We start from the raw sequence: 27,601 nt of genomic DNA, 5'->3' as shown, positions 1-27,601 counted from the left end.
GTTTACTTCACCAGAATGAACACACATCTTACAGCCTACGCACTGCGGCTGCACTACCATCGAGTAGGGCATATACAACGTAGGACAGTTCTTACGACAATACTAGAATCTAGGCCATAAATAAGGACCACGTATAGTAAGCCAAAATGTGGTGCCAATTAGACACTGAGAGTCAATGAACTGGGAACTCAATAGTTTAGAGGATGATAGTGGTGCCAGTCGAGTAGTCATGAATCAACTTGGTTATTGGCTTTTTTGAATTGCTCAATCAAATGGTTATTTCTAGAATCCGATAGACGCGACGATAGTACTGGGGTACTGTAAACTGTATACACCTTTGGTACTGATGAAATGCAAATCAAGATTTCAAATATCAGAAATTAATTCGCCCCGAGACAGAGACATAAGGGTGAAGTTCGAATCGGCTACATCAATTGGCTTTTATAGTGCCTACATGATGAGTAGGTAGCCTAAAGTTGGTCATGGTTGGGGAACTCGTGACTTTCCATCTGCCCTCCAGGGCTGTCATCACCACCTCCAACCTCCCGTTCTCATCTACCCATACCATTACCCTCTTAAATCAATAACAATGCCTGGTTCAGACTTCGGCGAGTGTAATGATGAGGTAAATCATTCTGATCATATCTCTAGCTGAAAATTAATTTGTCTCAGGATTTCATCATTGATATTGACAGCATCCAAGCCCATGGCATTGGTGCTGCTGATATCACCAAATTGAAAGCAAATGGATACTGCACTGTTGCTGTAAGTTTCTTTCTTTTTTATTTCCTTGAATGGTATTGTCTTCGGATGCAGGACATCTCAATTGACGGTTTACATTTTCAAGTCTGTCCACGCTGCCACCCGCAGAACGCTTCTAAAGGTCAAGGGATTCAGCGAAGTCAAAGTCGAGAAGATCAAGGAAGCCATCCAGAAATGCTTGGTATGCTCTGATCATCTCATTTAACATGCTTATAATTCCTGACTCATCCGCATTTCGGTACAGCCATCCTCTTCGGGATTCATCACTGCCATGGAGCTGCACCACCAGCGAAAGAAAGTCGTCCGCATCTCAACGGGAAGCAAACAGTTCGACACTATCCTCGGCGGGTAAGCTCATTAAATACACAAATTCTTTCATTCATGAACACTAACAATAGATTCTGCCAGTGGCTTCCAAAGCATGAGCATCAGTGAAGTATTCGGCGAATTCCGCTGCGGTAAAACCCAACTTTCACACACCATGTCGGTGATTGCTCAACTCCCCAAATCTATGGGTGGTGCTGATGGCAAGGTTGCCTATATTGACACGGAAGGTACATTCCGGCCTGAGCGCATTGCGCAGATTGCAGAGCGATACGGTGTCGATCCAGATCTCGCACAAGAGAACATTGCCTATGCACGTGCACTGAACAGTGAGCATCAACTTGAATTGCTGAACAGCCTCAGTCGTGAGTTTGTGGAGGGTACTTATCGCTTGCTCGTCATTGACAGCATTATGAACTGCTTCCGTGTCGACTATTGTGGACGTGGAGAGCTGGCTGAGCGACAGCAGAAGTTGAATCAGTTTTTGATGCGGCTGGCACACATGGCCGAAGGTAAGTAGAGCCTTCCTCCCTTTATTTGCTGCTGATGCTAGTCGCTAATCTTTTGAGCTCAGAGTTCAATGTCTGCGTTCTGATGGTGAGTAAGCTTGCGTCTTTGCTGATTTAATTAACCTCCCATATCTGATCATTTCCCGCAGACCAACCAGGTCCAGAGTGACCCTGGTGCTAGTGCACTATTTGCCGGAGCAGACGGCCGCAAGCCTGTTGGCGGCCATGTCCTTGCCCATGCATCGACTACCCGAGTGCTTCTTCGCAAAGGTCGGGGCGAAGAGCGAGTGGCCAAAATCCAGGATTCCCCCGGTAAGTACTTCGTGAACTGGTTTCCATCTCAATTTCTAATTATTCCAGACTGTGCGGAAAGAGAAGCAACCTACATTATCACCAATGGGGGGATCAATGATCCTGACAAGAGCTGAGTGACAAGATGTCGATGAGGCAAAATGAGGTAGTATCTCAACAACCTCTACGTCTGAGTGATTTCAAGATTTAAGATTATTCTTTATGCTTCATCAATAGGCGATAAGTGCTGGTAGTTTTTTATCTAACTTGAGTCCGGCGTGATTCAGATTATTTAACATCGTTTTTTGGTCTTCACTTGAAGGCTACATGCTTCAGCTTGTTATTCAATTCTAAGACCCTTCCCAATCAGTCTGGCATAGTTATCTATAGCATATTTATTTATTTGGTTATGAAAGGCCAATAGTTAGTCTTGACATTCATTATTCTCTACTTAGCACCATTCAGCATCATGAAGCTCAAGATATTTATCAATCCATTTCCCCAGAGCCCTAACAAACACCTTACCGCCTTATGAGCCGCCCAGAAAGACCGGCATAATTCTCCCGCTAAATGCAAAACTTCAAAAAAGTTCCGTCTCCGCCAAACTCCAACCACAGCCTTAAAAATGAAGAGAGCGTCCATAGAAGTGGAAGGGTACACTACCCTACCACTGCAGCTACCTAAAACCCCACTCCTTACCACCCCAGCAACCCATTACCTCTATATCCGCCCACACGAACCCCGAATCCCTGACCCAGACTCCTCCCGCTGCCTCTTCATCGTCAACGCCCCAATCGACACAACAGACGCTCACATCCGCCACCTCTTCGGCACACAGCTCCAAGCCGGTCGCGTCGAGCGCGTCAGCTTTGAAGATGTCAACCTAAAGAAGAGCGCTGTCGCAGCACCAGAGAGTAACCTCTCCCACCGCAACAAAAAGCGCAAGCGCGTGACAGCAGACGAGTTCCAGTCTTTGCTAGACGATATTTCCTTCCCCTCAACATGGGACAGACAGCTCCAAAAGAGTGGCGCACACGCTATCGTCATGTTCGCCGATAAACCGAGCATGGAAGCCAGTCTCAAAGCTGCCACCAAGGCCGCGAAGAAGGGAACCGCAATTGTCTGGGGTGAGGGTCTATCTAGTGACCGTATCCCGAAACTAGGTCTACATCGATACATGGCACACGAGCGTCTTCGATACCCCGATCGTGCGGCTCTGCTTCGCAAGGTGAATGACTTCATGACAGTCTTCGCACAGGTGTCAGAGGCGAGAAAGCGTGAAGAGAGCCGGAAGACGGAGGTTGCTGATGAGGATGGCTTTGTTACTGTTACGCATGGACCTAAGCTTAACTCTCTTGCGCGTGAGGAGGAGCTTAAGGAGCTGGTTGAGCGACAGAAGAAGAAGGCAGAGGGCCTTGAGGACTTCTATCGCTTCCAGTCTAGAGAAAAACGCAAGGAGAGACAGAATGCATTGCTCAAGCGGTTCGATGAGGATAAGAAGAAGTTGCGGGATATTAAGATACGCCGCGGCACTATCAAAGTGAGTCTTAATTCTACTTCTATAAGATTTATACTAACTGATTACAGCCTGAGTAATGATGCATGGAATTACACAGCCTGGCGTTCTGGGAGTTTGAGGGGAAAGTTCATGGATCACGGATATGAACATTTGCTGGATATTATCTAGTCATTAAAATCACAGTATAGACCAATGAATATCTTTGTACAGCATGCTTGTTCTCGCAAATATAGAGGTGCACTGACCAAGGCTTGGCATGACTTGAAAATTATAATATAGCTGTAATATACAAAACCTAAGTCTTTGTTCTTTGATTCTAGTAACGTAGAGAAACCTTGGAATACCCAGGTTCACGAGTGTTTTCGAGATTCTTAGGTATCAAGCTTGAAACGACACCTTGGTAGGTAGGTAGTGGTCTAGTAGAAATTCCCCGCAACCTTGGACGCTTGGGTAGCTCCCATCTCCATCTCCGCGAACAAACCTCGAATAAAATTCATCCAAACATATCCAGAACAACACAACCTAATAACATTCCAAAGTCCTATTGTTGCGCTCAACAAATTCTCCAATCTCAATCCAACTTACCATCGACCAATTACCTCCCGAGATCATCGAGGGATCATGTCTAACCCCACCTTGGACTCCGACGAGGACGAAGAATTTGAAGATGTCCTTCCGCCACAAACTTCATCCCCAGCCCCCCAAAGACGAGCTTGGACCCCCACCCTATATCTTCCACGTCAGCGATGCGAGCCACTCCGCGCAGGGTCGGATGAAGAAACCCAGCTTCGGGGTCGCCTTAGCATAGGCATAGAGAAGATTCAATATCGGCAGATGAAATCAGAGTTTGGTATGGATGCTACGGATACGCTGGTATCAGATCAGAGGTATAAAAGTTTTCAGGACCTTGCACTCGACGTCGAGGGATTGGTTGATATGCTGTGGACCTCTGCTACACGTAAGTCTTATATATCCATAGTCTCTGATGGACTTGTGGACCATGTCCTTTATGAACCCTGGAATAACTAATTTTTCCCAACACGTGGACAGCCTCTATCCAAGTTGAAGCCCTAATTACTCTAGCCGGAATAGTGGAAATGTCTCTAAAGACCTACCCATTCGACCCCGAACCCATACTAACCACCCTACACAAGTTCGACGCTGTTTTCGCCGCGCTGTGCAAAGGCACACATCCTTTTTCAGGCGCACCTCTCCCAGGCTCACAGACACGACCACTCGTGACGCAGACGCAGAAAGTTCGCATTCGCAGTCTAGCAGAGACAACTCGAGCTGCAGTCTTTGCTTCTCTGTCTTCGAACGAGGATTTGGATGGCTCGGACGAGGAAAATGAGGAAACAGCGCAACCAGAAAAACCCTGGTTGATGGAGGCGACGCGAGTATATGATCAGACGTTGATGTTGCTAGCGGATTGAAAATCGGAGCGGAGCTTAAGAGGCATCCAAGGTTCAACCGATTGATAGAAACAACGTAGCACAAAGCTGTACTCGAATCTTCTCGAAAACACTAGACAAGAAAAAAATATATAAAAAAAGCCAAAAAAGGAAACAGTGGGGTGTCAGGTACACACACAAGGAATTGAGTCCCAGACTTCTGGGCCCAATTACGGGCAACCGATACCTGTCGTACGTAAACTGCAAATACGAAACATGTATTGATCGAAGCGAGTTCCGGTCTTCTCGTTGGATGAAGACATTAGAACCTGTGTGGATTCAAGCCCTGAAAGTGGAGTCTTGTATTTGGATGTTCAGCTGTGAGAAAAAAAGAACCTAAGAAAGTTTGAATGGTCTTAGTCAGATGGCTCTTGTTTAACTAGTTAAGTTATTGCGAGCCCCAAGTGTCATCACTCTATTTTGCGATATCCTATATGGCCATATATGGAATCTAATGGGCATATATTCTACCTCAGCTTCCTGGTGTTTCCGGCTGAAGCAGGTTCCATGGTTCACGCGAGCAATTAATAATATGACTTTTTTGGGGAATGCGCTCTTACCCGCGATTACCTAGTTAGTGTTAATAGTGTATGCGAGGAGAGTATAGGAAGTATTATATGATATCTTATAAGTTATAATGCATGTCACAGCAATTCTGCAAGTCATGCCAAAACTTAGGCTACCTATGTATTACCTAGCCCTAGATTTATTTACCCATGAAAGAAAAAATGGGTTATGCAAGGTGCAAAGTGTAGACGACCCTTACTGTAGTTTTCCAACGTAGGAGAGCTCGAAGTCAAATACCAAACAAACACTGCAAAATTGAGAATTCTTTAGAACGAAGTTGAGAACACCTTCCAAAGTCTTCCTTGTTTGGACAGAAAACAGGGCCCATAGTATATTAACCAATGATACCTATTAAATAGCAAGCTGGGTCCCATGGTTCTGGTTCAGCTGGTACAGTGACGTATCATAAATACAGAACCTTGCTTAGATGCTTACATACTATACAGGAAATATCAGGTTATAATTTATTTACTATCTAGTATCAGTACGGAGTACATATTCCATGTTAAAAGGTTGTGGATCTCGTTTACGTCTTGGTCCTTGGGTATTTATCAGGCAGCGATAGGTCAGGCTCGAACAGACTAATCTGCCTAGATACTCTCCACTTTGAATCTTGAATTTTCTTTCATCATGTTTACGAGTCATATTGCAAGGACGGAGCGGCCATCCTTGCATAAATTTGATCAGTGGAAACCTATCTCACCTTATGAAAGGGAGTATGAGGTAACAAAAGAACAAAAGAAATGATCGTCGGGCAGGAAGTGTCCAAAAATGTAAAAATGTAGGGCCCGGGATCGTGGAACTGGTGAGACTTGTAGAGCCCCGCAGATCTGATATCATGCTTTTGTCAGTAGGCATCAAGGGAGTAGAGTATCATTATAGTTTATTATAAAATGTGAATCAATAGAATTAGGATGGATTTAATTATGAGCTCATTACAATTTACTTAGTCTATTGTTGAATCTAATCCTCTTTACCCTTGAACCATACTTCTGATCTGGTACAGTATTGTAATCGTAATACCATATCCCGTCCTGTATTACCGGTTATAATACCACTTCCCCCTCACTCAAACCTGTCGAGAATCTGAGATTTCATTCTTCATCGCTTTCTTTTTCCCCCTCTCTCTTCCTCATCCCCTCCCCCTTTCTTATTGTTCCACCTCTTCGTGCGGATTTCGTTCTGTCTTGCGCCGTTTTGGGAGTTTGCTTTCTGCAGTTCTCTCTCTTTCAAGTTCTAACCTGTAAGTCCTCGGTTTTCTTTTCTCTCTTTTTTTTTTTGGCCCTTTTGTGCATGCCCTGCCCACCATCCCTTGAAACCTCGAACCCTCGAAACCTCCATCCAGGATTGCGCGTGATTGCCACCCACCACCATCAACTCTCTTCCTTTTCATCGGACGTTCTATACTACAGCAAAGCCTTTTTGTGGTATACCAGCTTCGAGACATCGCACCGCCTCGGTTCATTCTTCTCTTACGCCCATACTTGCATGCTCGCAACCCATCCGGCAACCCATCCGGATCAAGTATACGAACCAACCCATTCATCTGTCGCCAGGTGGAACTCCTGTCATCGAAGGTCGCATAAACCCAGTTCACTAGGTGGCATAGCCGATAGTGGATCCCGTGGATGGTCGTAATCTCCAACTTGAAAGCTGGGACTTGGACGGAAACGGCCGGCGCATGGTGCGATCCCCGAACAAGACGTCAACACCTGTAGAATCGGGGCTGAATTTTGTCGTTCCTTTTTGTCCACCTGGGGAAACCTTACCTGATCCGGTCATTTTCTGTCAACCCTTCGAGTCGGCGGTGCGATCCCGAAGAAACCTGAGAGAAATTTACTTCATCTCAGCAATCTTGGCGACTGAATTTCACGCGCTAGCTTCCAGATCGCCCTACGCTCACTTCTCTTCTCAACTCGCTTCTCAAAGTCTCACTTACCGCCCCCACACTTGTCAACTCCATTTTTTTCCCTCTTTTTGCGACGTCTTCTCTGTTTCGCTTTTTTTTTTTTTTTTTTTTTTTTCCCCATCTGCAGAGATCTCGAGTCTCTTTCGAGTCTTTCAAGCTCTAATAACTTTTTTCAGGAAACCTAACGCCTATCTCTTCATTCTCGGGTTATAACGAAGTCGAAATCTCGTTGATCTTTCAGTCCTTCCCTTCACGAATCCTAAGTTTTCGGTCTCAAGACTTTCATATTCTTACGTCGACTTTTCGGTGAATTTTGCGCCATGTCTTTCCAAACCTACGATTCTTTCCCCCAGGGTGATGCGGCTGCGGTCCCCCAGGCCCCCGTTGACACCAACATGACCGGCCAGTCCGATCCTACCAACGCCTCCTTCCAGGGCCCTGCTCCTGGTGAGCCTAATGCTGCTGCTCCCCAGCAAGGTGCCGATGGCAAGACCACTCTTTGGTATGTGGTTACCAATATGCCTTGATGTAGGCATGGTTCATCGGACCAGATGTTTCCATTCTCGTGGTTGCATCTTGAAGACAATACTGACATACTTATTCTAGGATGGGTGAGCTTGAGCCTTGGATTGATGAGAACTTCATCCGTAACCTGTGGTTCCAGATGGGTGAGCAGGTTAACGTGAAGATGATCCGCGACAAGTTTTCTGGGTATGCTCCGACGACGGATATGTATCAGGATATCCAATTCCTCTACTCCTCCATGCATTCTAATATTGGTAGTAGGAGCAACGCCGGGTACTGCTTTGTGGATTTCTCCACCCCCGCTGCTGCTGCCAAGGCTCTGTCTTTGAACAGTACTCCTATGCCCAACACCAACCGTGTGTTCAAGTTGAACTGGGCTACCGGCGGTGGTCTCGCTGACCGCAGGTAAGAATCAATTGTTTTGTCCTTTCGCTTCCCCTCCCCCAGTTCACTAACCTTTTCCTCTTTTTTTTCTCACTTTCTAGCCGTGATGACCGTGGACCCGAGTTCTCCATCTTTGTTGGTGACCTTGGCCCCGAAGTTAACGAATACGTCCTTGTTTCGCTTTTCCAGAGCCGCTTCCCTTCTTGCAAGTCTGCCAAGATCATGACCGACCCCATCAGCGGTATGTCCCGTGGATACGGCTTCGTTCGCTTCTCCGATGAGAACGACCAGCAGCGCGCCTTGACCGAAATGCAGGGTGTCTACTGCGGCAACCGTCCCATGCGTATCTCCACCGCGACTCCCAAGAACAAGGGCCCCGGTGTTGGTGCTCCCAACATGGGTGGTATGCCCGGTGGTCCCGCTGGCATGTACCCTCCCATGGGTGGTCCTCCTATGGGCTTTTACGGCACTCCTCAACCCATGAACCAGTTCACCGATCCTAACAACACCACTGTCTTCGTCGGTGGTTTGTCCGGCTATGTCACTGAGGACGAGCTCCGCTCCTTTTTCCAGGGATTCGGCGAGATCACCTACGTCAAGATTCCTCCTGGAAAGGGCTGTGGCTTCGTTCAGTTCGTCCAGCGTCACGCAGCTGAGATGGCCATCAACCAGATGCAGGGCTACCCCATCGGCAACTCCCGTGTTCGCCTGAGCTGGGGACGTTCCCAGAACAACTCCGGTCCCGCTGGAAGCCCCTACCGCCCGGCTCCCCCGCCTCCTCCCATGTACCCCTCCATGGGCATGCCCCCGGCCCACCAGTATGGCGGGTTTGCCCCAATGAAGGTTAGCAGTCACCCCGGCAGTCCGGCGCCAGAACATTGAGTTAAAGGCTCGGTCGGCTGACTATCACTTCTTATCCAGTAAGCGTTTCTTTTTCCGTGATTCAAGAAAGCACCAGCAGGAGTTGTTTTGCGTCATTCAAGGATGATGGGGGTTCCATTGGTTTGACAACAAACTTGCTTCTTCCTTTTGGAGTGGCTTCGTGAGCCCTTATCGATGAGCTTTCGTGTCTTCTCTGCAGTAACGCATTTCCAGTGAGCGCTTTTATCTTTAGCAAGATCTGAGCCTTTTTTCGTCTTGCCCTTTATTACCCTTTCTATCCCCCATTCCCCCTTTCCCTCATCTTCCCTATTGAATCCTCTGGATATGTGATTGTTTGCGTTTTCTTCCCATGCCGTTTTCTTTTCCTTCTGAGTATCTTCAAGGCCTTATACTGCGGCTTTTTCTTCTTATTTCTTTACCAACTGGTTGCTTCTCTTCTTTTGATGACCCCTCAAATTATTATGCTAAGCTGCCTTTTTCTATTTCTTTACTTTTCTCTTCCGCCCTTAGGTCCGTATTGCGTTTCTCCTCTACTCTATCCTCCTTGGGCAGGCATTCTGCGAAAAGTTCCTTTATTCTATATTCCAACATCTTATCACCATCCCCTTATACTTTCATTTGTTTCTCTCACATTTGAGCAGCCAAATTGAAATATCTTCGCTTCGTGCTTGTTGCGTTCTGGTTTGTTCTTTTGTTAGACAGCTTGTACAGCACTGTTTGGTGCTGTGTTTGTCAATTCCTTTCGCTTCATGACTTGATTTTGAGCGGTCGATGGTCGACACAGGTAAGCTGGTAGGGCTCCAGTGCAAACCCATCTCGGTGTTTGGATTTCTCATGTTTTCTTGGATGGATTGGCTCTGGAGGGTTGGCTTTTTGTCTCTTGCCTCGTATTTTGTAACGTTGAGAGATTCAGATTCCTCATGTCTCGGTTTCTCGGTTTATCGCCGGCGTTCTGTCTTTCCCGGATGATTCCCCCTTCGCTACTCTGCTTTACTGCCTCCAAGTTTCGAGGGTTTAGTTTGAGGGATTGAAACTGAAATATCTCTATGTCTTTTTTTTTTTTTTTGGGACTTGGTTTGTAGTTGTAGTTGTTTTGGTCTCCGTTCTTTCCACCTTGAACTCCTTCCTTACACAGATTTCAAACTTGGGTAAGAACACTGAGAATTTGAATACATTAGATCCTGCTATTCTCCCTTCTTCCCTTCTCCATCTCTTCATCTTTACAATCTTGTCGGTCACAAAATGCGTTACGAACACTGGGACGTCCTCCTCTTTCCAGAGGGCTCCAAAGTCCCCATCCAAGAGTTCAAGACTCAATGTTTTGTTACCAAGGATACCGATTCACCCTACCTGCAGGACAAGAACATTCTTCCACCTTCCATGTACTATGGTCCTCAGGGTAATTTTGGCCAGATTCCCGTCCTTACTACTTTTATACCCAGCCTTCCCAAGGACAGTCCATTCCGCGTCTCCATTCACAGTTGGGACACGCCTCGCCCCAGTCGGTTGATTGAGGGACTCATGCAGCCTGATGATATGTTTATCTATGAGGCCAGGATCTTCATTGATGGAGAATTTTCTGCGTGAGTGAGCCTTCTGTCTGAGCTGCTGAATTCGGTTCTAACTCCGGCTCTTAGTGGTGGTATCTTTGGACAGAGAACGCAATGGCCTTTCGTCATTGGTGAGTGGGTCGTCTTCATGTTTCTTCGAAAGTACTAACTGATGATAGATCTCGGCTCTGGTATCGATGATCTCTGTTCCACATCTTCCATGTAGACTGCACTGACCGTGTATACAGATATCGATCGTAATGGAAATCGCGCCAATCTTCGTTTCCCAGATTGGCACCCTGAAATCTTGGAGCATCCAGACTGGGATGCCAGCGATACACACGGCCGCATCAAGGTTGTCATCGCCGAGGGTTTTTCTCGCCCACACCGTTCCCCTCCTTTCGAACGTATCAAGGATGTGATTGTCTTGGCCTTCCAGCATGCGCCTAAGGGTAATTTGATTCTTGCCATTTTCCTTTATACTCCGCCTGAAGTGCTTGCTAACTGTTCTCGATAGACATCTTGGAATACTCCAACATCGCATGGCCCAATCCGTGTATGTGGACTCGGGTAGCATCCCAAACTCGAGGCAATTACAACTCCGCTACAGCATACGGCGATACGAGAGAGCGAGCAGATGAGATTCATGGACACTCGCCAAGCAAGCCACAGCCTGGCAATATGGCAAGAATCGGCGTCCCGGTCAGCACTGCTCAGCAGCCAGTTTACAATGCCTGGGTTTCGAGTCGTGCATTTCCCATTCCAGCATCCCAGGCAGCCGAGTGGCAGGCCTACCAGCGCAGGACTTGGTATCCAGAGCAGCCTGGCCCAGAGCCGTTCATGAACCAACCCACCATGGCTACGTTGACTCACGATCCAGTCTGGGATCATCAAGGTGCCCGGTCTTCTCGTGAAGATGTGCTTATGCCGGATTATTCCAACAGTTCCCTTGGCAGCCGTGCAATCTCAAGCACGACCGGAATTAGCTCAGCTATGTCTGGAGTCAGCTACGAACACAGCCAGGCAGGCAGTGTGAGTGCACCCATGAATGAGGAGCAATACAACCTTTTGATTCAATCCCTGACTCCCACCAAACCATCCTCAATTGGTCTTCACGCCCTTTCAAACACTCCAGCTATTGCAATCATGCCGGCCCCCAAGACTTCCGCAGCAGCACAAGCACGTTCTGCAAGCTATAGCCGAAGCGCGCGCTCATCAGCACTTCGAGAGGTTTCCCAGACCAGCGGTCGCTCTTCAGTACTTCGAGATGTTTCCCAGACCAGTGGTCGCAAATTTTCTGGATCGAGCATTGATCTCAGCAAGCTCTCTGAAACGACAGCCTCTTTGGCAAAAATCAGAGTGAGTCCCAATGGCAATATCAAAGGCAAGAAGGAGGGTAATAATTTGAAGGATACACCCAAGAAGATCACCAAGGATAAAAATTTTGAAGAGATCCTTGAGGAGTTTACTGCAACACCCACGGCAAAGGAGAATACGAGTATTTCCCCAGGCATGGCTGTGGCGGAAGAGGTCTGTTACTTTCAAGAAGCATGAAGGGCTGAAGGATGGCTGGTTAAGGTACTTTGTGGGACTTAAACTATCATTATTTGTTTATCTGGACATCAAACTGGTACAGAGACCTTTATATCATTGGAATGGACAGGAAAAGGTCGGGTGCAAGGCGAAGTCTCTGAAATGGACGAAACAGTCCTGCAAGTCTGATTGGTCTCATTAACTTCTATGCTAGCACGTATTCATAAATTATCAAATGAATACTCTTTTACAGCCCAGAAGTGTAGTAAGCTTGTAGGATCTTTATTGTTCAATGTTGTTGTTTAATGTTATTGTTGTTATTGCTGTTGCTTTTGTTCTGATATTTCTCTTACTTCCCATAGACACTTTGTTTACTTCTAATGATCTTCTTCTACTTCCAATTTGAATGCGTATGTTCCAATTCAATCAATCGCTATCGAACTTGAAATTTTCACTTCTTCAAATACAAGCTCCCCAACTTTCTTCCTTTTACACTCCTTCCCAACTCACACTTCTTAATCTTTGTCGAAACATCTTTCAACCTACCTTTTTACATCAATTCACAACCGTCTGTTCGCTTGCAATCATCATTCACCACTTCTCTCACCATGAGTTTCCCACCTCCCAATGGATCTGATCTATTTGGATCAAATGACATTTGGGGTGGTGATTCAACACGCTTTTCTCTGCCATGTCTAGGACTCTTCTCACATACAAACGATTCCCATCCTAACTCTGTTGATTCAGAGGAATTTACCCACAACCCTATTGGAATTACGTTGTCTCCTGAAAGCCGTGGTTGGGCATCTCCTCTAGGACACCTTAGTTCCTCAACTTTGTCGACTTCTCACAATTCATCTACAAATACACAAGATGTGTATCCGCATGATGTCAAAGCAAGGTCAGATGCCCACCAATGGAATCCTCATCTCCAATCATGCAGCTTTCACCTCGAGCCATCTCCCGGCCGCTGTGTAACCACAGATTGTCAAAATCCCCAGATCGAACTTAACCCGCTGCTTGTTCTTGAGCCATACCAGCGTTTGGGTCCTTCCGTTCCTATGTCTTCTGGCTGGGCTGGTGATGCCATTCTGCGTGATATCCGTCGATTTGTAAGCTTTATATCTTCTTTGCTGGGCAGTTTCGAGTTTGCTAACAACATTTGCAGGTTGGTATCTCTGAGGTTAGTCATAATCCCCAGAATTATCAGGTAAGCCCCAGTTCGTTACACATTCTTGAGAAGCTTGTTAACATATAACACAGCAGATTCTGGGTTCAATCTCAATCATCAATTTGTCTGATGTCCATTGCTTGTTCGGCTTTGGAGTACTCGCGTCCATGGGTCACCTTCACCCCATCTACTATTACAAATACTGCAATGCACAGCGAGATCTTATCAGTGCCAGACTGACCTTCTTCGGCCATACAGTCGTGGTCAATGGATCTGCACTGTCACCGTATGAGATCAAAGTCGAGCTATGCAAGAAAGCATTAGAGAAAATGCGCCGATACACTCCGCGGTACTTGATTGCTCCCCTCCCATCGGAGGAGGGAACTGATCATCTTTGGTGTTGGACTATGCTCCTGCAAGGTAAGATTCTATACTTCCTTCTCTCTTCCGCATGACTGCTAATAGGATTTTTCTCACTTGCAGAGTTTTGTGTCGCGGAGAGTAACAAACCCCCAATCTACAGCCCCAGTCTAGCAAGTGGCACGAACTGGAACTGTGACGTGTCTGTCATGGGTAAACTGTTTCGCATAACCATCCCCTGCGCAAGCAGAGAGGAAGCCCAGAACACCGCGTCTCATTATGCTCTGTTTCGGCTCATAACAGTCCAGGGTACCTTCCATATCTTGCCACCCGATCCTCCGGGATTTGAGCAGATACTCGAAGATGTCGAAATCAAGGTTGAGGCCCACCGTTCTCTGGGTGAGAATCTTCTTACCTTTTATCATGATTCAGATAAAATGATCCAAATCATAGCTACCACCGAGGAAGCCGATCAGCGGGAAATGGATGAGCTTCTCAAAGCCCAGGAGCTTGAAATCGATGCGCTCTGCAACGTGCACAAAGAGAAGAAGTCGCAGATGGTCAGAAAACAAGCCAAGCGCAAAGCTCTCATGATCAAAGCCCACGTTCAGCGTACGGAACTAAAGAACTATCCAATTGAAAACAGAACCCGGAAATCGATGCACAATCCCAATTATGAGCCAGTGCGTAACCCTCGACTGACCCCCATCTTAGAGGCCTGTGAGGATGATACGACCTCAAATGCGACATCAGTGGTCGACGCAGTTCTTCTCGGTCTAGAAACAATGAGCAATGGTTGCTCTTTCCCAACCATGTTGATGAGTGCGTGCCCTCCTATTATATCAATGATAATCCAACCAACTAATTCCCCATTTAGAGCTCTGTGACATACTGCATGTCACATATCCATCATTCACATGCAGGCCCGATATCCGCCCCGTCCGTCGCAATTATCACTTTTTCATTGTTGAAGTCTCTTTCGACAGAAGCAACCACCACCTCCACCAGGCAAGCCCCATTGCGTTGTTCAACGATTACAGAGGTAGCCAAGAGACACACCAGGCCGACGCCATAACAAAGACAATTCTTCACCTCCTGTTGATGGTCCAGGAGGACGCAGCAGAAGAGCCTCACAACCCAAACATCCACAAGCTTCACAGCCTTGTAGGGGAGTTGATTGAGTGCACCCGTCGTCTGATCGTGTGGTAGGATCTTAACGGGCCGGGCCCATCCTTAACCTTCTTTTCTTGGCACTTTTTATTGATGACTGCCTCAATTCTAGGGATGTTGAAGAAAACAACTAATTTCACAGAATGTTCTTTTGCTCGTTCCATACTATTACATTGCATTGCGTCCACTCTTATACTTGTGACGACTTTTATCTAATATCTTCTTACCTTGCGCCTTCTTCAAATGACTTTTCTCCGAGGCTTTTGACCTACGCCGTTTTATTTACCTTTCCTTCTATCCATACTCTAGGACTGCGCAATTCTTACTAGCGATTGAGTACTATCCAATGCCCTTAATGTACGTCATCCTATCCGCTATGACTATTGATGCTTTGTTTAATATCGCGCCTCTTTACCTGACTGTTTTCAAAACTTTTAACTTGCGCCATTTTTCTCACTTGCGATGATTCTTATGATGTTTTTTCTTGACTCTTTGCGATGACTGCTATCAATGCTGTCATCTGCAATAGCAATTGCTTTCTTGCGATGGCCAGATTGTTATCCAGCTCATATCTTCAAAGTCTGATGTCAATGATTTCAGCTATCTTCCTTTTACTCAACTCTTTGCATTGACTGCTATCAATGCCTTGGATTTGCGTCATTTTTCTTAACTGCTTGACTTTTTGAAATCTGAATGATTGGTTTCTATGTAACAGATGTTTCAGAATGCCACATGGTCGTAGTTCAATGAAGGATCACCTTCCAACCTTAAAGATTTGTGGCACCAGCCCTGGAAACATCTTGATATTACTAAGTAGTTTCTTATACTTGGTCTTTTTTCATACCCGGTGTGGACTGTGATTACTTCAGACACCAATGATCAAGGTCTTATGATGTTCCAAGGTTACTGCTTGTCCTAAACTGATATTTCCCCAAAGCTAGTCAGAATCACCTGAGCAGACATCTTTTTGTTTTCTTTTTTGGAATCTTCAAGTGATTACTGTCTGTCTAGTGAGCCAATGGAGAATCTAGGTAGAGTGAATTGACGTCGATTGGATCCTAACTCGACAGAAAGAAACATTCAAGAAAAAGTGTCAAGGGCAAAAGAAAGAGACATTAATTCGCATTTGGAACGGCGAGATCTCCTAATATCATTTCAATCCACATATCATAGTTATGTCCCTAGTCAATACTCATATCATAAACCCCGTACACGTGCCTGAGTATCATATCCCTTCATTTCCAAACTGTGAACTGCTTTTTTTTCTTGATTCTTGATTTGAACCTGAGATGGAGATTTCTGTGGCCGAGACGAGCCAAAAAAAAAAAAAAAAAAAAAAAAAAAAAGACAAAAGAAGCGGAAGGAAATAGAATAGAAAGAAACGAAATGAAATGAAATAGAGTGGTAGCTGTTCAGTACCTTCATATAGGTGAGAGATATCATAAGTTTACCAGTCAAAACTAGTCCGAAAGACAGCATTTGGTAGGAGAGGGCAAGTGTGACAGAAAGAAAAATGGGGGCAGTGAAGGAAAGGAAATTGGTTGGAAAAGGAAGCGAATTGCATGGAGATGGTGGGAATACGGGAAAGCTTAAACATGGTATGCCATGTTGAAGAAAGCAATTAAGTAACCACACGAGACAAAAGGTAATAATAATAGAAGGAAAGAGAAGCCAGAAACTCGTAGGTCACAGTGCACTAAAATCTCGAATACAGAATAAAAGAGCTCCAGGCGGTCAGCATCGCAGTTTGGTTTGGTTTGCCCAAGTGGAAAAATGAGAGGGGACAATGCGACATCAAATACACCAACGCCAATTTCACAGACATGCGCAACACATATCCAGAGTGGAAACCAGAAAATCGGGAGGAAAAGAAAAGTAAAAGAAAAAAAAAAAAGAGGTCGAGTGTCCGTGGGTGAGAAATCAATAATCAAATGTACAAAACAAGGGTATATCGGAGAGGTTTAAAGCACCTGAAGAGAACCGTCAAGACTATTTTTGAATCATTCACAGGTCAGCGGCCCCAGTCTCAACACCGTCTGTAGAGTAGGGCATGTTGGGGTCAAAACCGAAGCCGGTCCCATCCCCGTCAGTGTTAAGGAAAGTGTCAAAGTCGAAGCTCTCCAATATATCAGGATTATCCAAGGCGCTAAAATCAAGATTGAAAGCATTGGGCTAATCATTTTCAGGTCAGTGATCCGCAAGATGATAAATAGTTGGCACACTTTAGAACTTACATCGGTCATGTTAATGTCAGCAAAGTTTGGCTGAGTCTGATCAGGCTGCACCAAAGATTGAGGAACCGGAGCCGAGGTTGGCGGAGGCGGTACGCTTGTGGCAGTATTCGCTCCAGCCTTGTTGAAGGAATTAGGATGCTGGGGGGTGACAGGGGTAGATGGTGTAGGCGTTGGTGGGGGCTCAACTGCATCAGTAGTTGGGGTGGCCCCAGTGGCTGCATTGGCTGCGGCATTCTTCTTCGTGGGTCGCTTTAAGATAAACAGGTCAGACAAAAAGGTCAACTTCGGATTCTGTTGGAACTATGTAACATACCTTGCGTGTGTTGTCTCCCTTCTCCTTCTTCTTGGGCGCGGGCTTGTTAGCCTGCTGAGGTGTTGGGGGAGCATTGCCTGTAGTTTGAGGGGATGGCGGCTGAGTACGACCGTTGGGGCCGGCAACGGGTGGCGCCTGGGGTGGAGGCATTTGGTTTCGTTCCTGCGGCGTACCGGCCTGCCCCTGAGTAGCAGGTGAATGTTGAGGTGGCATCGTTGCTGGCTGCCATGGTCCATTCGGCATACGACCGGCTGCATTGGCGGGAATCGGTTGGCCCATTTGAGGAGCGCTAAAGTTCAAATTAGAGTTAGGAGGGCGCATATTGGGTCCACCCGGGAAGAACTGGGCTGCCATTTCCGGTGGCATTTGGCCGCCATTGAGGTTCATGGATCCTGGCGATGCGCGATTTTGAGACAGGTCGGCGGTGCTGGGAGATCCTGGAAGACCAGTCTGCGGCATCTTAGGCGTACCCCGTTTCATTTGGTCTCCGGGGTTGGGCGATGTGCCTGTCCGACTTCCAGGAGAGGTACCGGGTGGCAAGCCACCCTGGCCAGGCATCGGTGGCTGGCCATCGCGGGCAATGCTGTCCTGTTCCTGACGAGCCATCATCAGACGGCGCTTATTCTGCTGCTCGAGCAGCATCAATTGCATCTGGTAGTCTTGGAGAGCGTGGTTCCCTTGTGCTTGTCCATTTGGTGTCTGCATCCCAGGCCGGATTGTAGGCTGCGGCATTTGGCCATTGGCACCATAATAATCGTGCATTGGGTATATTCCCTGACCATCTGGCATCTGCACCATCTCTGTCTGAGTTGGCATGACATTAGGGCCCATCATGGCGCCGTTCGGAATAACCTGCGAGTTCGATGCTGAGCGGGAGTGATGAAGGGCCAAAGTTTGAGCATATACCTGCATAGATTTCTGCTGCTGCCCCTGCTGGAACGCTTGAAATTGCGCCGGGTTCATGCCCCTCTGCATACCATTCTGCATTAGCATCTGAGGGGTTGGCTGGCCTGGCATTCCTTGTCCTTGTCGTCCATTTGGTGCCAGTTGCTGTCCGTTCACGGGGCCACCTTCGAGGCGCGGTCGTTTCGAGGGAGATGGAGCATTGTCAGCAGATGCAGGAGACTGCGGGCGATTTCCGTTAATGTCCATCTCATTCTGCTCGCGCATCTGCTGCATCATCTGGATCTGCTGTTGCTTCTGAAGATGCGCAAATTGTTGTTGCGATCTAATTGAAGAAATCTGGTTAGCGGACTGCATCGCTTATAGCAATGTCCAATAGGAATTGGCTGAGAGAGCAAGCCTACAAGCCACCTGTGTTCTGCAGTACTGTTTTCTGCAGATTATTAGGTACGATGCTATTGGGGCGTCGCATGTTCATTCCCCCCATCTGATTGGCCATCATAGGCGGTTGGCGCATTATCTGGCTTTGTTGTTGCTGTTCTCGATAGCGCATCATATTCTATGGGGGAAGTAGATTAGGATCACAATCGGATTTGCACCGTAAAAAGAAATGTACGAACCTGGTTATGTTGCAGATACTGCCTTACATCCGGGCTATTGCCACGTTTTCTCTGAGCCCAGAAAAATTCCCAGAAGAGACTAAACCAATCGAGCAGAAAAGATGACGGCTGTTCTTGAAGACTAGGTCGAGGCAAGTCATCAGGGATCTTCATCTTCTCGCCATCCTTTCCGTCAGTCATCATGGCGTCGGGATCGAGGCCATTGACATCGCGACTTCCGGGGCTAGTCTTGGTGCCTGGGTCTGTGTTGATCTTGATGGATTCATCCTGATAGAGAGCGCGTGCGCAGTCATAATAGCCACGTTTCAGAAAGTAGTCGTAGATATAAGTATTGAGGTTGTTGATCATCACTTCCGGGCTATTGTTCATAGTGCCGTCGTTACGGGGGGCCGCGGAGCCATTGTTCATCATCTGGACGCCACCCACAGGGCCTCCAACCCCGGGCATGCCACCGACGTTCATCTGGTTCATAGTGGCGAACGGCGGAGTTGTTACCACCCTTGCCTATATACGTTCGATTTCAAATCGAAGAGCGATCACTGCTAGACGCACATCCACCGATTCAGGCGACGCCGAACGCGGGGCGAAATGAGCAACGCGTGGAGAACAGTGGGGTGTTGAGACAAAAGAAGGGGTCAGCGGTGAGTAAAGAATTCCCAGATATATTGGTGACGATTTGTCACGCGTAAACGAGCTTCGCGCAAATGAATAGAGTCTGAAGTATCAGAGCAAGAAATGGTTGCGATAGAGATCTGCGGATGACGGGAACGTTGGGTCTCCGGGGAAGAAGATCCACGCGACGAGATGGGAAAAGATCGGGTATATTAGCGCAGATTGCAAAACCCAGGCTCGATTGACTATAGGATTGGGTGAGCGACTGGTTAGGTACAAAGTCAGTCTCTATGGCGGAGAAGAGAAAGCCAAATGCGCGATCGATAGGGTTTGGCCGATGACGGAGATATCAGGGAGGCATAAAAGCCCACAAGTGAGGTGGTTGGGAGGAGGGGGCGGGATATATGGGGCGGGGGACAACGGAAATATCGCAGAACAACGAGGATCGAAAAAGAGGAGGACGAAGAATAGGCGCCAAGGGGGATGGGAGGTGGAGGAAAAGAAGGTGGATCTCACGGTAGAAAGGGAGCCGGGGGGTACGGCGAACAACTGGGCGTTCTAAGTCTTTCTCTTTGCGTTTCTGCGGGAGAATCGCTTGTTCGGATCGGATTAACTTGGACGGAGGGGGCTGAAGATGGCGCTGGTCAGGCGTATTTCTGGGCATGCACCAACACTTTGGAAAGTGATAATGGGATGAAACAGAGGAGGATATATAAAGGAGCACCAGGAATAAAATATAATCAAAAAAAATATAAGTAAGAAGAAGAACCGGGTTGGAATGGTGAAAAAAAGGTGGAAAGATCGTTTAAAGGATCAGGCGAGAGTATGAAGATGGGGATATGAAATAGATATGGATATATGGATATGCTCTGGATGGGGCTGATCCCGAGAGTCTAAAACAGTAGCTGTTTTTAATCTCAGCAGAACTTAAGATCGACCAAACTGATTTGATGTAAAAGAAGATATGAGGTGAAAGAAAAGATCAAAAGAAAAAGCCCGGAGGCGAAAAAGTGTACCTATCGATCGGACTTACGGTATTGTTACACGCGAGACCACTTCACATACATAGGACCACCAGTCAACCTATATCATAGATCAATACCATATCTAGTTATAGGTATTAGTATACATTTTAATGAAAGAAGAAAAGTCTCACGTATGAGACAGTGTAATTTTTGGTAATTTCAACACACTGAAACATGTTCGCGTTCCTCGATACATCATAACGCCTAATTCTTCTGAACATACTTCATGAGAATAGAATAGAAGAGGTCACCTCGTCAGAGAATAGAAGAATATCAGATCAACCCCCAAGGCCGTCATTACCAATAAAAGCCATAAAAGCCCCACCGAAACGCCATATGTTCTATAATAACCTAATCATCCTCCGGTGGCATCTCATCTTCAATGTATCGAACAAGAGTGACTCGCATTTCCGTGGTATCATCGCCCCGGAGAATATCACTCACAAAGTGTGCCTCGATCTGCATTTGAACCTGGAATTCGGGTCAGCGGGAACCCAGATGACATAGTAGGCAGAGGAGAGTAAGCTTACCATCTCGAGTGAGCCACGGAGCACTCCACACAGAATATTCGAGAACCAGAGTTCATCCTGGGCCCGGCCATCATCCGGCAGCTCTACAAAGTCCGCCAGTGGGTTTTCATCGAAGATTAGTGAGAACTGATTGTTATCACTAGTCCAATTGGTGACTGCCGGTGCGACATTCAAGAAAATCTTAAATCCCACCTGATCGAAGGGGTTAATCATCATATAATATTCAGTATAAATGGAAAATGACCCACTTTCGCAATCATGTCTGCAGTCTCTCGGAAATTGGCACATCGGGACACTCCTGACTTGGCCAGGAAGTCCTCAATTAACCGCATACCAATATTGTACCCCATCTTATCCAATTGCTTGTTGACTTCCTTGTAATCACTGTCGTAATCCTGGCATAATTGAGCCACAATGGTGCCATAAGTTAATGTGACCAGTTCAGCGTTGACTTTATCAATTCTCGTTCTGCGCGGGAAAAAAGAGAATTAGTCTTGAGTAGGTAGGTTGCACCACAAAATTGATGCTATCATTTTCAATCACAGATCACAGGATCTTAGGGGCTGGCTTACTTCCAAATTCTATCAAATGGATATAGATTAGCACAAAGGTCCTATAAAGAGGCGCGGCACGACTCACTCTTCTCCTATTCTGGAGGCTTTTGTGGATGACATGATGGTGGTATTCTAGATATTATCCTTGGATACTGTTTATAAAAGAATAAGAGGAAGGACAGAGGCAAATTCAGGTAATGCGACAGTTGATCAGAATGTGCCCAGGTTGATTGCGGGGAGAGGCGTGATGTTTAGAAGCTGTGTACACTACACTCACTCTCACCGCCCTCACCGCCGTCAACTTCTTCCCGACAGATTATGGAATCTTTCTCTTCCCTTGAATTTTACCTTCCACACACTTTTCCTTCTCTTTTTTTCTGTATTTGAAACATCAATTACCAGTGATGTCTGAAAAACGGCCTGCCCCAGAAGCATTTGGTCCCTCGAGCGAGCTCGTTGTTAAGCGCACCAAGCAAGATGTCCCTGGTTCAGCTGTTATTAAGAGCTCCCAGAATGGAGGAGCTCTTATCAAGTCGGTAAGCTTTAGCGCGAATTCTTTAATGCATGTTTATTCCATTCGATTTTTGACTGATACTATGCGCAGATGCCCCGAACCAGCGCTCTGCCGGCGCCGATCATGAAGCTCTCAGGTTAGATAATCTGAATAAATGCATCTATTCAAACTAACAACGAAACACCAGGTCATAGTGGAGAAATTTTTGCTGTTCGATTTGACCCGACTGGTCAGCACATCGCATCTGGTTCAGTGGACCGAAGCATTTGTACGTACTACACAATACAGGAATTCTCGAAACATCGACTGACTTCACCTTCGTTATATAGTGATTTGGAACACATTCGGACAATGCGACAACTACGGCAAACTAACTGGGCATAAAGGCCCTGTGATGGACCTGCAATGGTCACGCGACTCGGAAACATTGTTCTCAGCATCGGCAGATAAAACTGTAGTAAATTGGGACTTGGCGACTGGAACAAAGATTCGTCGTCATGATGCTCATGAGGAGATTGTCAATGCAATTGCCCTCTCTAAGCGGGGAGAGCAAGTGTTGGTTAGTGGCAGTGACGATGGCTGTGTGGGTGTTTGGGACCCCCGCCAAAAGGAGCCCGTGGAGTTTCTTGAAACTCAACTCCCCATTACCGCTGTTGCGATCTCAGAGACAGCAACTGAGATGTACAGTGGTGGAATTGATAACACGATCCGTGTCTGGGACCTGCGTAAGAATTCCGTGGTCTACACCTTGACCGGTCACAACGATACCATTACTTCGCTTGAGATCTCGCCAGACTCGCAAACCCTTCTGTCCAACTCACACGACAACACGGTCCGAACTTGGGACATTCGACCTTTTGCCTCCGTCAATCGTCACATCAAATACTTCGATGGTGCCCCCATGGGCCTAGACGTGAATCTTATTCGTGCCAGCTGGAGTCACACAGGCGATAAGATCGCTGCAGGAAGTGGCGATGGCACTGCTGTCGTTTGGGATTCCAACACCGCGAAGATGCTTTACAAACTTCCAGGTCACACAGGTTCCGTCAACGACGTCCGCTTGTCGCCCAACGACGAGCCACTTAGTAAGCATCCTTTCCATTCTTGGTGAGGCAATTTGCTAACTGACTTTATTTAGTTGTTTCTTGCTCATCCGATCGCACCCTTCTTCTTGGTGAACTGAAGAAGTAAGGATCGTTAATAGAATCTTTTTGTTCAGCGGGCGTTGGGAGTCTTTTCAATCACGATGATATCCGTGTACTATATGGAAGCTGAACAGGCTTCTCAAATTTTAACTCCATCCAAGTTAATACTCTACTTTGATTAGTACATAAATATTATTGGTAAAAAAAAAAAAAAAGGAAAAAAAAAAGGGAGTTCGTCTCATAGTTCAGAATCTCTAGCACGAGACCAAAAAGAAGATTCCCGAAATGGCTTATCTGTCCGTACCTTGGTATCCACACTTCCCACTTCCATTCTATCGCCCTGAGCACTTTTATCCTCATCGCTTTGCCCTAGGACTGAATTGTGGTATTATTGAAATCAAAAGACGGTTCCTCGTCTGACCCTTCCATGCCCCGCTGCTGCAGTCTGCCCTGGTTATGCCAACGCGATGTTGGAGCTTACATATGCTCTACCCCCGTCACGCATGGATGATGGTGGTTTGGGCTATCCTGCTGTCGCTATGGGTAACTCTAGCACAGGGGATGAGAAATGACCAAATTAAAGATCTCCGGTACGTCCTTTGATTCTTGGCGTATGTAGTGTCATCCCGCTGACCCTGGCTCGAGTCTCGCAGGCAAGAAACTGAACGCATGTTCTACCATGGCTTTCAAAACTATCTTACGCACGCCTTTCCCGAAGACGAATTGCGCCCAATTAGCTGCCGTGCCCTCACTCGTGATCAGACTAATAATGACCACAATGATGTCCTCGGCAATTATTCCTTGACCTTGATTGACAGCTTATCGACCCTTGCAATCCTATCTTCGAGCCCGGAGAGTGGTGATCAGGCTTTGGCGCATTTTCAAAATGGTGTGGAAAGCTTTGTCAGACTATACGGAGATGGGTCACCAGGTCCTGCTGGACAGGGTGAGAGGGCAAGGGGATTTGATATTGATAGCAAGGTGCAGGTGTTTGAGACTGTGATCCGAGGACTTGGTATGAATATTCGAGTCACAAAGGCTGCAATCTAAACATATTGCAGCAGTCTCATATTCTATATAATGGCTAACACCTTGCAGGCGGACTGCTGAGCTCCCACCTTTTCGCCGTCGGTGAACTTCCTATTACCGGATACCAACCCTCAGAACAAGAGGCTGCCTTTGCAAGCGCATGGGACAAAAGCAGCTTCTCAGACAAAGACCATGGTATTCCGTGGAATAACGGCTTTGTCTACGATGGCCAGCTTCTGCGATTGGCAGTTGACTTGGCGGACCGTCTCCTCCCTTCATTTTACACGAAAACAGGTCTTCCATATCCGCGAGTGAATCTAAGACATGGAATTCCGTTCTATGAAAATTCGCCTCTCAATTTTAAGAAGCCTAGTTCAAAGAACGGCCAAAAATCACAATTTGCATATTTGACGGAAATCACAGAGACTTGTAGTGCCGGTGCCGGTAGCCTGGTCCTCGAATTTACAGTATTGAGCCGGCTCATTGGGGACGGTCGGTATGAAGAGTTGGCCAAGAGGGCATTTTGGGCAGTTTGGTCTCACCGAAGTGAAATTGGCTTGATTGGATTTGGCATTGATGCCGAGTCGGGAAAATGGGTTGGATCCTACGCGGGGGTAAGCAGAGAGTTCCAAGTTCCTTATTTGCAATATGTCCTAACAATCTGTAGATTGGCGCTGGTATCGACAGTTTCTATGAATACGCGTTCAAGTCCCATGTTCTGCTCTCCGAGGGAGAGAGGCCCCCCTTCAATCCAAATAGCCCATGGAAGTCTCTGGATAACCATTACACTCCTTTGACCGAGTATCATCACTCTGCCTATGCCTTCCTTCAGGTCTGGGAAGATTCACACAGCTCCATAAACCGCCACCTATACCGAGGTGAGGGATATCAGCATCCCCATCTCATTGTCGGTGATTTCATGACCGGCGCTACTAGAGCCTTTTGGATCGATAGCCTGAGTGCATACTATCCAGGGCTTCTGGCATTGGATGGCAAGCTGGATGAAGCTATACAAATTCATTTGCTGACCACTGCGATCTGGACTCGTTTTTCCGGCCTACCAGAGCGGTGGAATGTGGCTACCGGTGATATCGATAATGGTCTTTCTTGGTACGGAGGTCGGCCAGAATTTATCGAGTCCACGTACTATATCTACCGAGCAACACAAGATCCCTGGTACTTGCATGTGGGAGAGATGGTCCTCCGCGATATCAAACGACGATGCTGGACTAAATGCGGATGGGCAGGCTTGGGGAATGTCCAGACTGGTGAAATGATTGATCGGATGGAGAGCTTCTTCCTAGGGGAAACTGCCAAGTACATGTTCCTTCTTTTCACACCGCAGCATCCCTTGAATCATCTAGATGCGCCATGGATCTTTAATACGGAGGGTCATCCTCTGATTATTCCAAAGAAAACCAGAGTCGCTCCTCTCCGTCGTGGACAGTCACCTTCAGTTCCCAATTTCGCCGGCAATACATGCCAGGCAATCCCTATACCATCAACCTTTGGGGGATCAGTAACTGCATCGCGATCTGATATTTTCCACGCTGCTAGCTTGGCTCGTTTACATCTCCGGCCTCAGAGTAGCGCTCAAGGTCCTATCTTATCTCAGTCACCTGAACATTCAAGTGTATCTGTATCCGATCTGTCATCGCCGAGTAACTATACATTCTATCCGTGGACGCTGCCTCCACACTTTGTGCCATCCGACGCTACCAGCTCACCAATGGTCATTCGTCCAACACTTGACATTTCCTTCCCAACTATACCCGGTGGACTCAACCTAGGCCCGGGAGCTTTAGAACGAGTCCAAGATGGAATTTTCATCAAAGCCATTGGGGGTCTTCGATTCAGCATGATTCAAGATGTTCCACTAGGCGACCAGGCAGACAAGAACGAGGATGGATACCGGGTGCAAGTGATTAACAATGTGCCTCTGGGCAAAGATGAGAAGGTATATCTTTCACGCCAACTTACATTTGACGTCGTTGATCCATATGACCCGCACTTCACCCGGATCCGCGACACCACTGTGCTCGATCTCGTCATTGACGCTCTCCCAGAGATCTCTCGCCGACGAAATGGCTCAGCTTATCCAAGAACTGAAGCAAAAACTGCAGACGATTCGCAGAATCCACAGTCACACCTCCACGGTAGCAAGCCCGTCGCCAACCCCGTCGTTGAATCCCCTATGAAGACCATGCTATCGTCCCTGGTAAACTCAGTGTCCTCGCTACTCCGCGATGACACCAACCAACCAGCTCCAATTCGCCTGAGCCTCCCAGCTACCATTCCCACGGGTGTCGGGGCAGCCCCACTCCCTGAAGTCGACGACGCTACCACCGTACCTCTATTCGGCAGCCAGCCAACGACCCATCTCTCATGGTCAACGATATACTTCGCCGACGAACTTTGCAACGAGCGCATCCTTCGCGACATAGTCCAGACGCACGAGGTGCTAGTAATCAAACGCGGCAGCTGCACATTCTCTCAAAAACTACGCAACATAGCCGCATACCGGCCCGGACGTGCAGCATTGAAACTTGTCGTTGTAGTCTCCTACGATGTAACCCCTGAAGAAGCGAAGATTGAAGAAGAGTTATATGACGATGAGAACCCCGAACCAGTCCCTCATCTCGCTGCCCTACGCGCCGAGTCAACCTTGATTCGACCCCATATTGACGAAAGCCAAATAACCGCTAGTGGTATCCCGCGCAATAACCCCGTCAGCATGGTCATGGTTGGTGGTGGCGATGAGACATATGAGCTTCTTCGTACTGCAACTGGTATCGGGATCAAGAGGCGGTATAGGATGCGATCTCAGGGTGTGCCTATCACCAATTTGTATATCATTTAATCGGCTTATTATACCCGGGGAAGGCGAAAATACATGAATAGAAATAATTTCGGAATATTTGATATTGGCCTATACCTAGTTAACCTATGTCATTTCATTATCCATCGTGATACAATATATTCGTCCTATCATTAATGAACGTCGAAGGTACACTTTCAGTTTATGGTAGTAACGAAATTCAACGTTGGAACGAATTTTCTCTTGACTAATCCTAGGTCTATGTCCACTACTATGTACGACGGCTTGGTATACCTAGATATATATGGAAGGCCTATATAAGCTAGTTGAATAACTACAATAGGAACAAAAGTCCAAGCAATGGAATTCAATTCTTAGCTATGGAGCACAATTCCAG

The 27,601-nt window shown here is 46.9% G+C and overlaps 9 protein-coding genes across 9 annotated transcripts; 7 read left to right on the top strand and 2 right to left on the bottom strand.

Moving 5' to 3' along the window:
• Positions 1-589: 589 nt before the first annotated feature.
• On the top strand, positions 590-2,023 carry N7495_007244 (recombinase DMC1; the record flags this gene model as incomplete). Its single annotated transcript, XM_057209895.1, has 8 exons — positions 590-625; positions 673-765; positions 848-943; positions 1,007-1,110; positions 1,171-1,598; positions 1,661-1,683; positions 1,745-1,907; positions 1,956-2,023. The coding sequence occupies 8 exons, from the start codon at positions 590-592 to the stop codon at positions 2,021-2,023; spliced, it is 1,011 nt and encodes a 336-aa protein (XP_057063669.1).
• Positions 2,024-2,511: 488 nt separating this feature from the next.
• On the top strand, positions 2,512-4,838 carry N7495_007243 (putative ribosomal small subunit assembly protein; the record flags this gene model as incomplete). Its single annotated transcript, XM_057209894.1, has 4 exons — positions 2,512-3,426; positions 3,474-3,478; positions 3,945-4,363; positions 4,498-4,838. The coding sequence occupies 4 exons, from the start codon at positions 2,512-2,514 to the stop codon at positions 4,836-4,838; spliced, it is 1,680 nt and encodes a 559-aa protein (XP_057063668.1).
• Positions 4,839-7,652: 2,814 nt separating this feature from the next.
• N7495_007242 (RNA-binding protein) lies at positions 7,653-9,123 on the top strand (the record flags this gene model as incomplete). Its single annotated transcript, XM_057209893.1, has 3 exons — positions 7,653-7,834; positions 7,939-8,262; positions 8,343-9,123. The coding sequence occupies 3 exons, from the start codon at positions 7,653-7,655 to the stop codon at positions 9,121-9,123; spliced, it is 1,287 nt and encodes a 428-aa protein (XP_057063667.1).
• Positions 9,124-10,365: 1,242 nt separating this feature from the next.
• Positions 10,366-12,227, top strand: N7495_007241 (uncharacterized protein; the record flags this gene model as incomplete). Its single annotated transcript, XM_057209892.1, has 5 exons — positions 10,366-10,706; positions 10,761-10,804; positions 10,853-10,864; positions 10,922-11,125; positions 11,191-12,227. 5 exons carry the CDS (start codon positions 10,366-10,368, stop codon positions 12,225-12,227), a joined length of 1,638 nt encoding a protein of 545 aa, XP_057063666.1.
• Positions 12,228-13,267: 1,040 nt separating this feature from the next.
• On the top strand, positions 13,268-15,041 carry N7495_007240 (uncharacterized protein; the record flags this gene model as incomplete). The annotated part of the gene is made up of 7 exons (XM_057209891.1): positions 13,268-13,318; positions 13,375-13,416; positions 13,470-13,797; positions 13,861-14,136; positions 14,191-14,559; positions 14,615-14,942; positions 15,020-15,041. The coding sequence occupies 7 exons, from the start codon at positions 13,268-13,270 to the stop codon at positions 15,039-15,041; spliced, it is 1,416 nt and encodes a 471-aa protein (XP_057063665.1).
• A 1,870-nt stretch (positions 15,042-16,911) lies between these two features.
• somA (putative cAMP-dependent protein kinase pathway protein (Som1)) lies at positions 16,912-19,448 on the bottom strand (the record flags this gene model as incomplete). The annotated part of the gene is made up of 5 exons (XM_057209890.1): positions 16,912-17,079; positions 17,142-17,390; positions 17,455-18,682; positions 18,762-18,916; positions 18,978-19,448. 5 exons carry the CDS (start codon positions 19,446-19,448, stop codon positions 16,912-16,914), a joined length of 2,271 nt encoding a protein of 756 aa, XP_057063664.1.
• A 1,517-nt stretch (positions 19,449-20,965) lies between these two features.
• N7495_007238 (TRAPP complex core subunit BET3) lies at positions 20,966-21,818 on the bottom strand (the record flags this gene model as incomplete). Its single annotated transcript, XM_057209889.1, has 4 exons — positions 20,966-21,085; positions 21,145-21,336; positions 21,393-21,612; positions 21,784-21,818. 4 exons carry the CDS (start codon positions 21,816-21,818, stop codon positions 20,966-20,968), a joined length of 567 nt encoding a protein of 188 aa, XP_057063663.1.
• Positions 21,819-22,102: 284 nt separating this feature from the next.
• On the top strand, positions 22,103-23,403 carry N7495_007237 (WD40 repeat domain-containing protein; the record flags this gene model as incomplete). The annotated part of the gene is made up of 5 exons (XM_057209888.1): positions 22,103-22,234; positions 22,303-22,348; positions 22,400-22,480; positions 22,542-23,297; positions 23,351-23,403. 5 exons carry the CDS (start codon positions 22,103-22,105, stop codon positions 23,401-23,403), a joined length of 1,068 nt encoding a protein of 355 aa, XP_057063662.1.
• Positions 23,404-23,813: 410 nt separating this feature from the next.
• Positions 23,814-27,246, top strand: N7495_007236 (glycoside hydrolase family 47 protein; the record flags this gene model as incomplete). Its single annotated transcript, XM_057209887.1, has 4 exons — positions 23,814-23,947; positions 24,011-24,372; positions 24,456-25,000; positions 25,054-27,246. 4 exons carry the CDS (start codon positions 23,814-23,816, stop codon positions 27,244-27,246), a joined length of 3,234 nt encoding a protein of 1,077 aa, XP_057063661.1.
• Positions 27,247-27,601: the final 355 nt, after the last annotated feature.

Source organism: Penicillium taxi, assembly GCF_028828555.1.
Source record: "Penicillium taxi strain IBT 34144 chromosome Unknown utg000004l_segment0_segment0, whole genome shotgun sequence".
NCBI classification, from domain to species: domain Eukaryota; kingdom Fungi; phylum Ascomycota; class Eurotiomycetes; order Eurotiales; family Aspergillaceae; genus Penicillium; species Penicillium taxi.
Note: the sequence above shows the minus strand (reverse complement) of the source record. Positions and strands in the feature narration are given on the sequence as shown.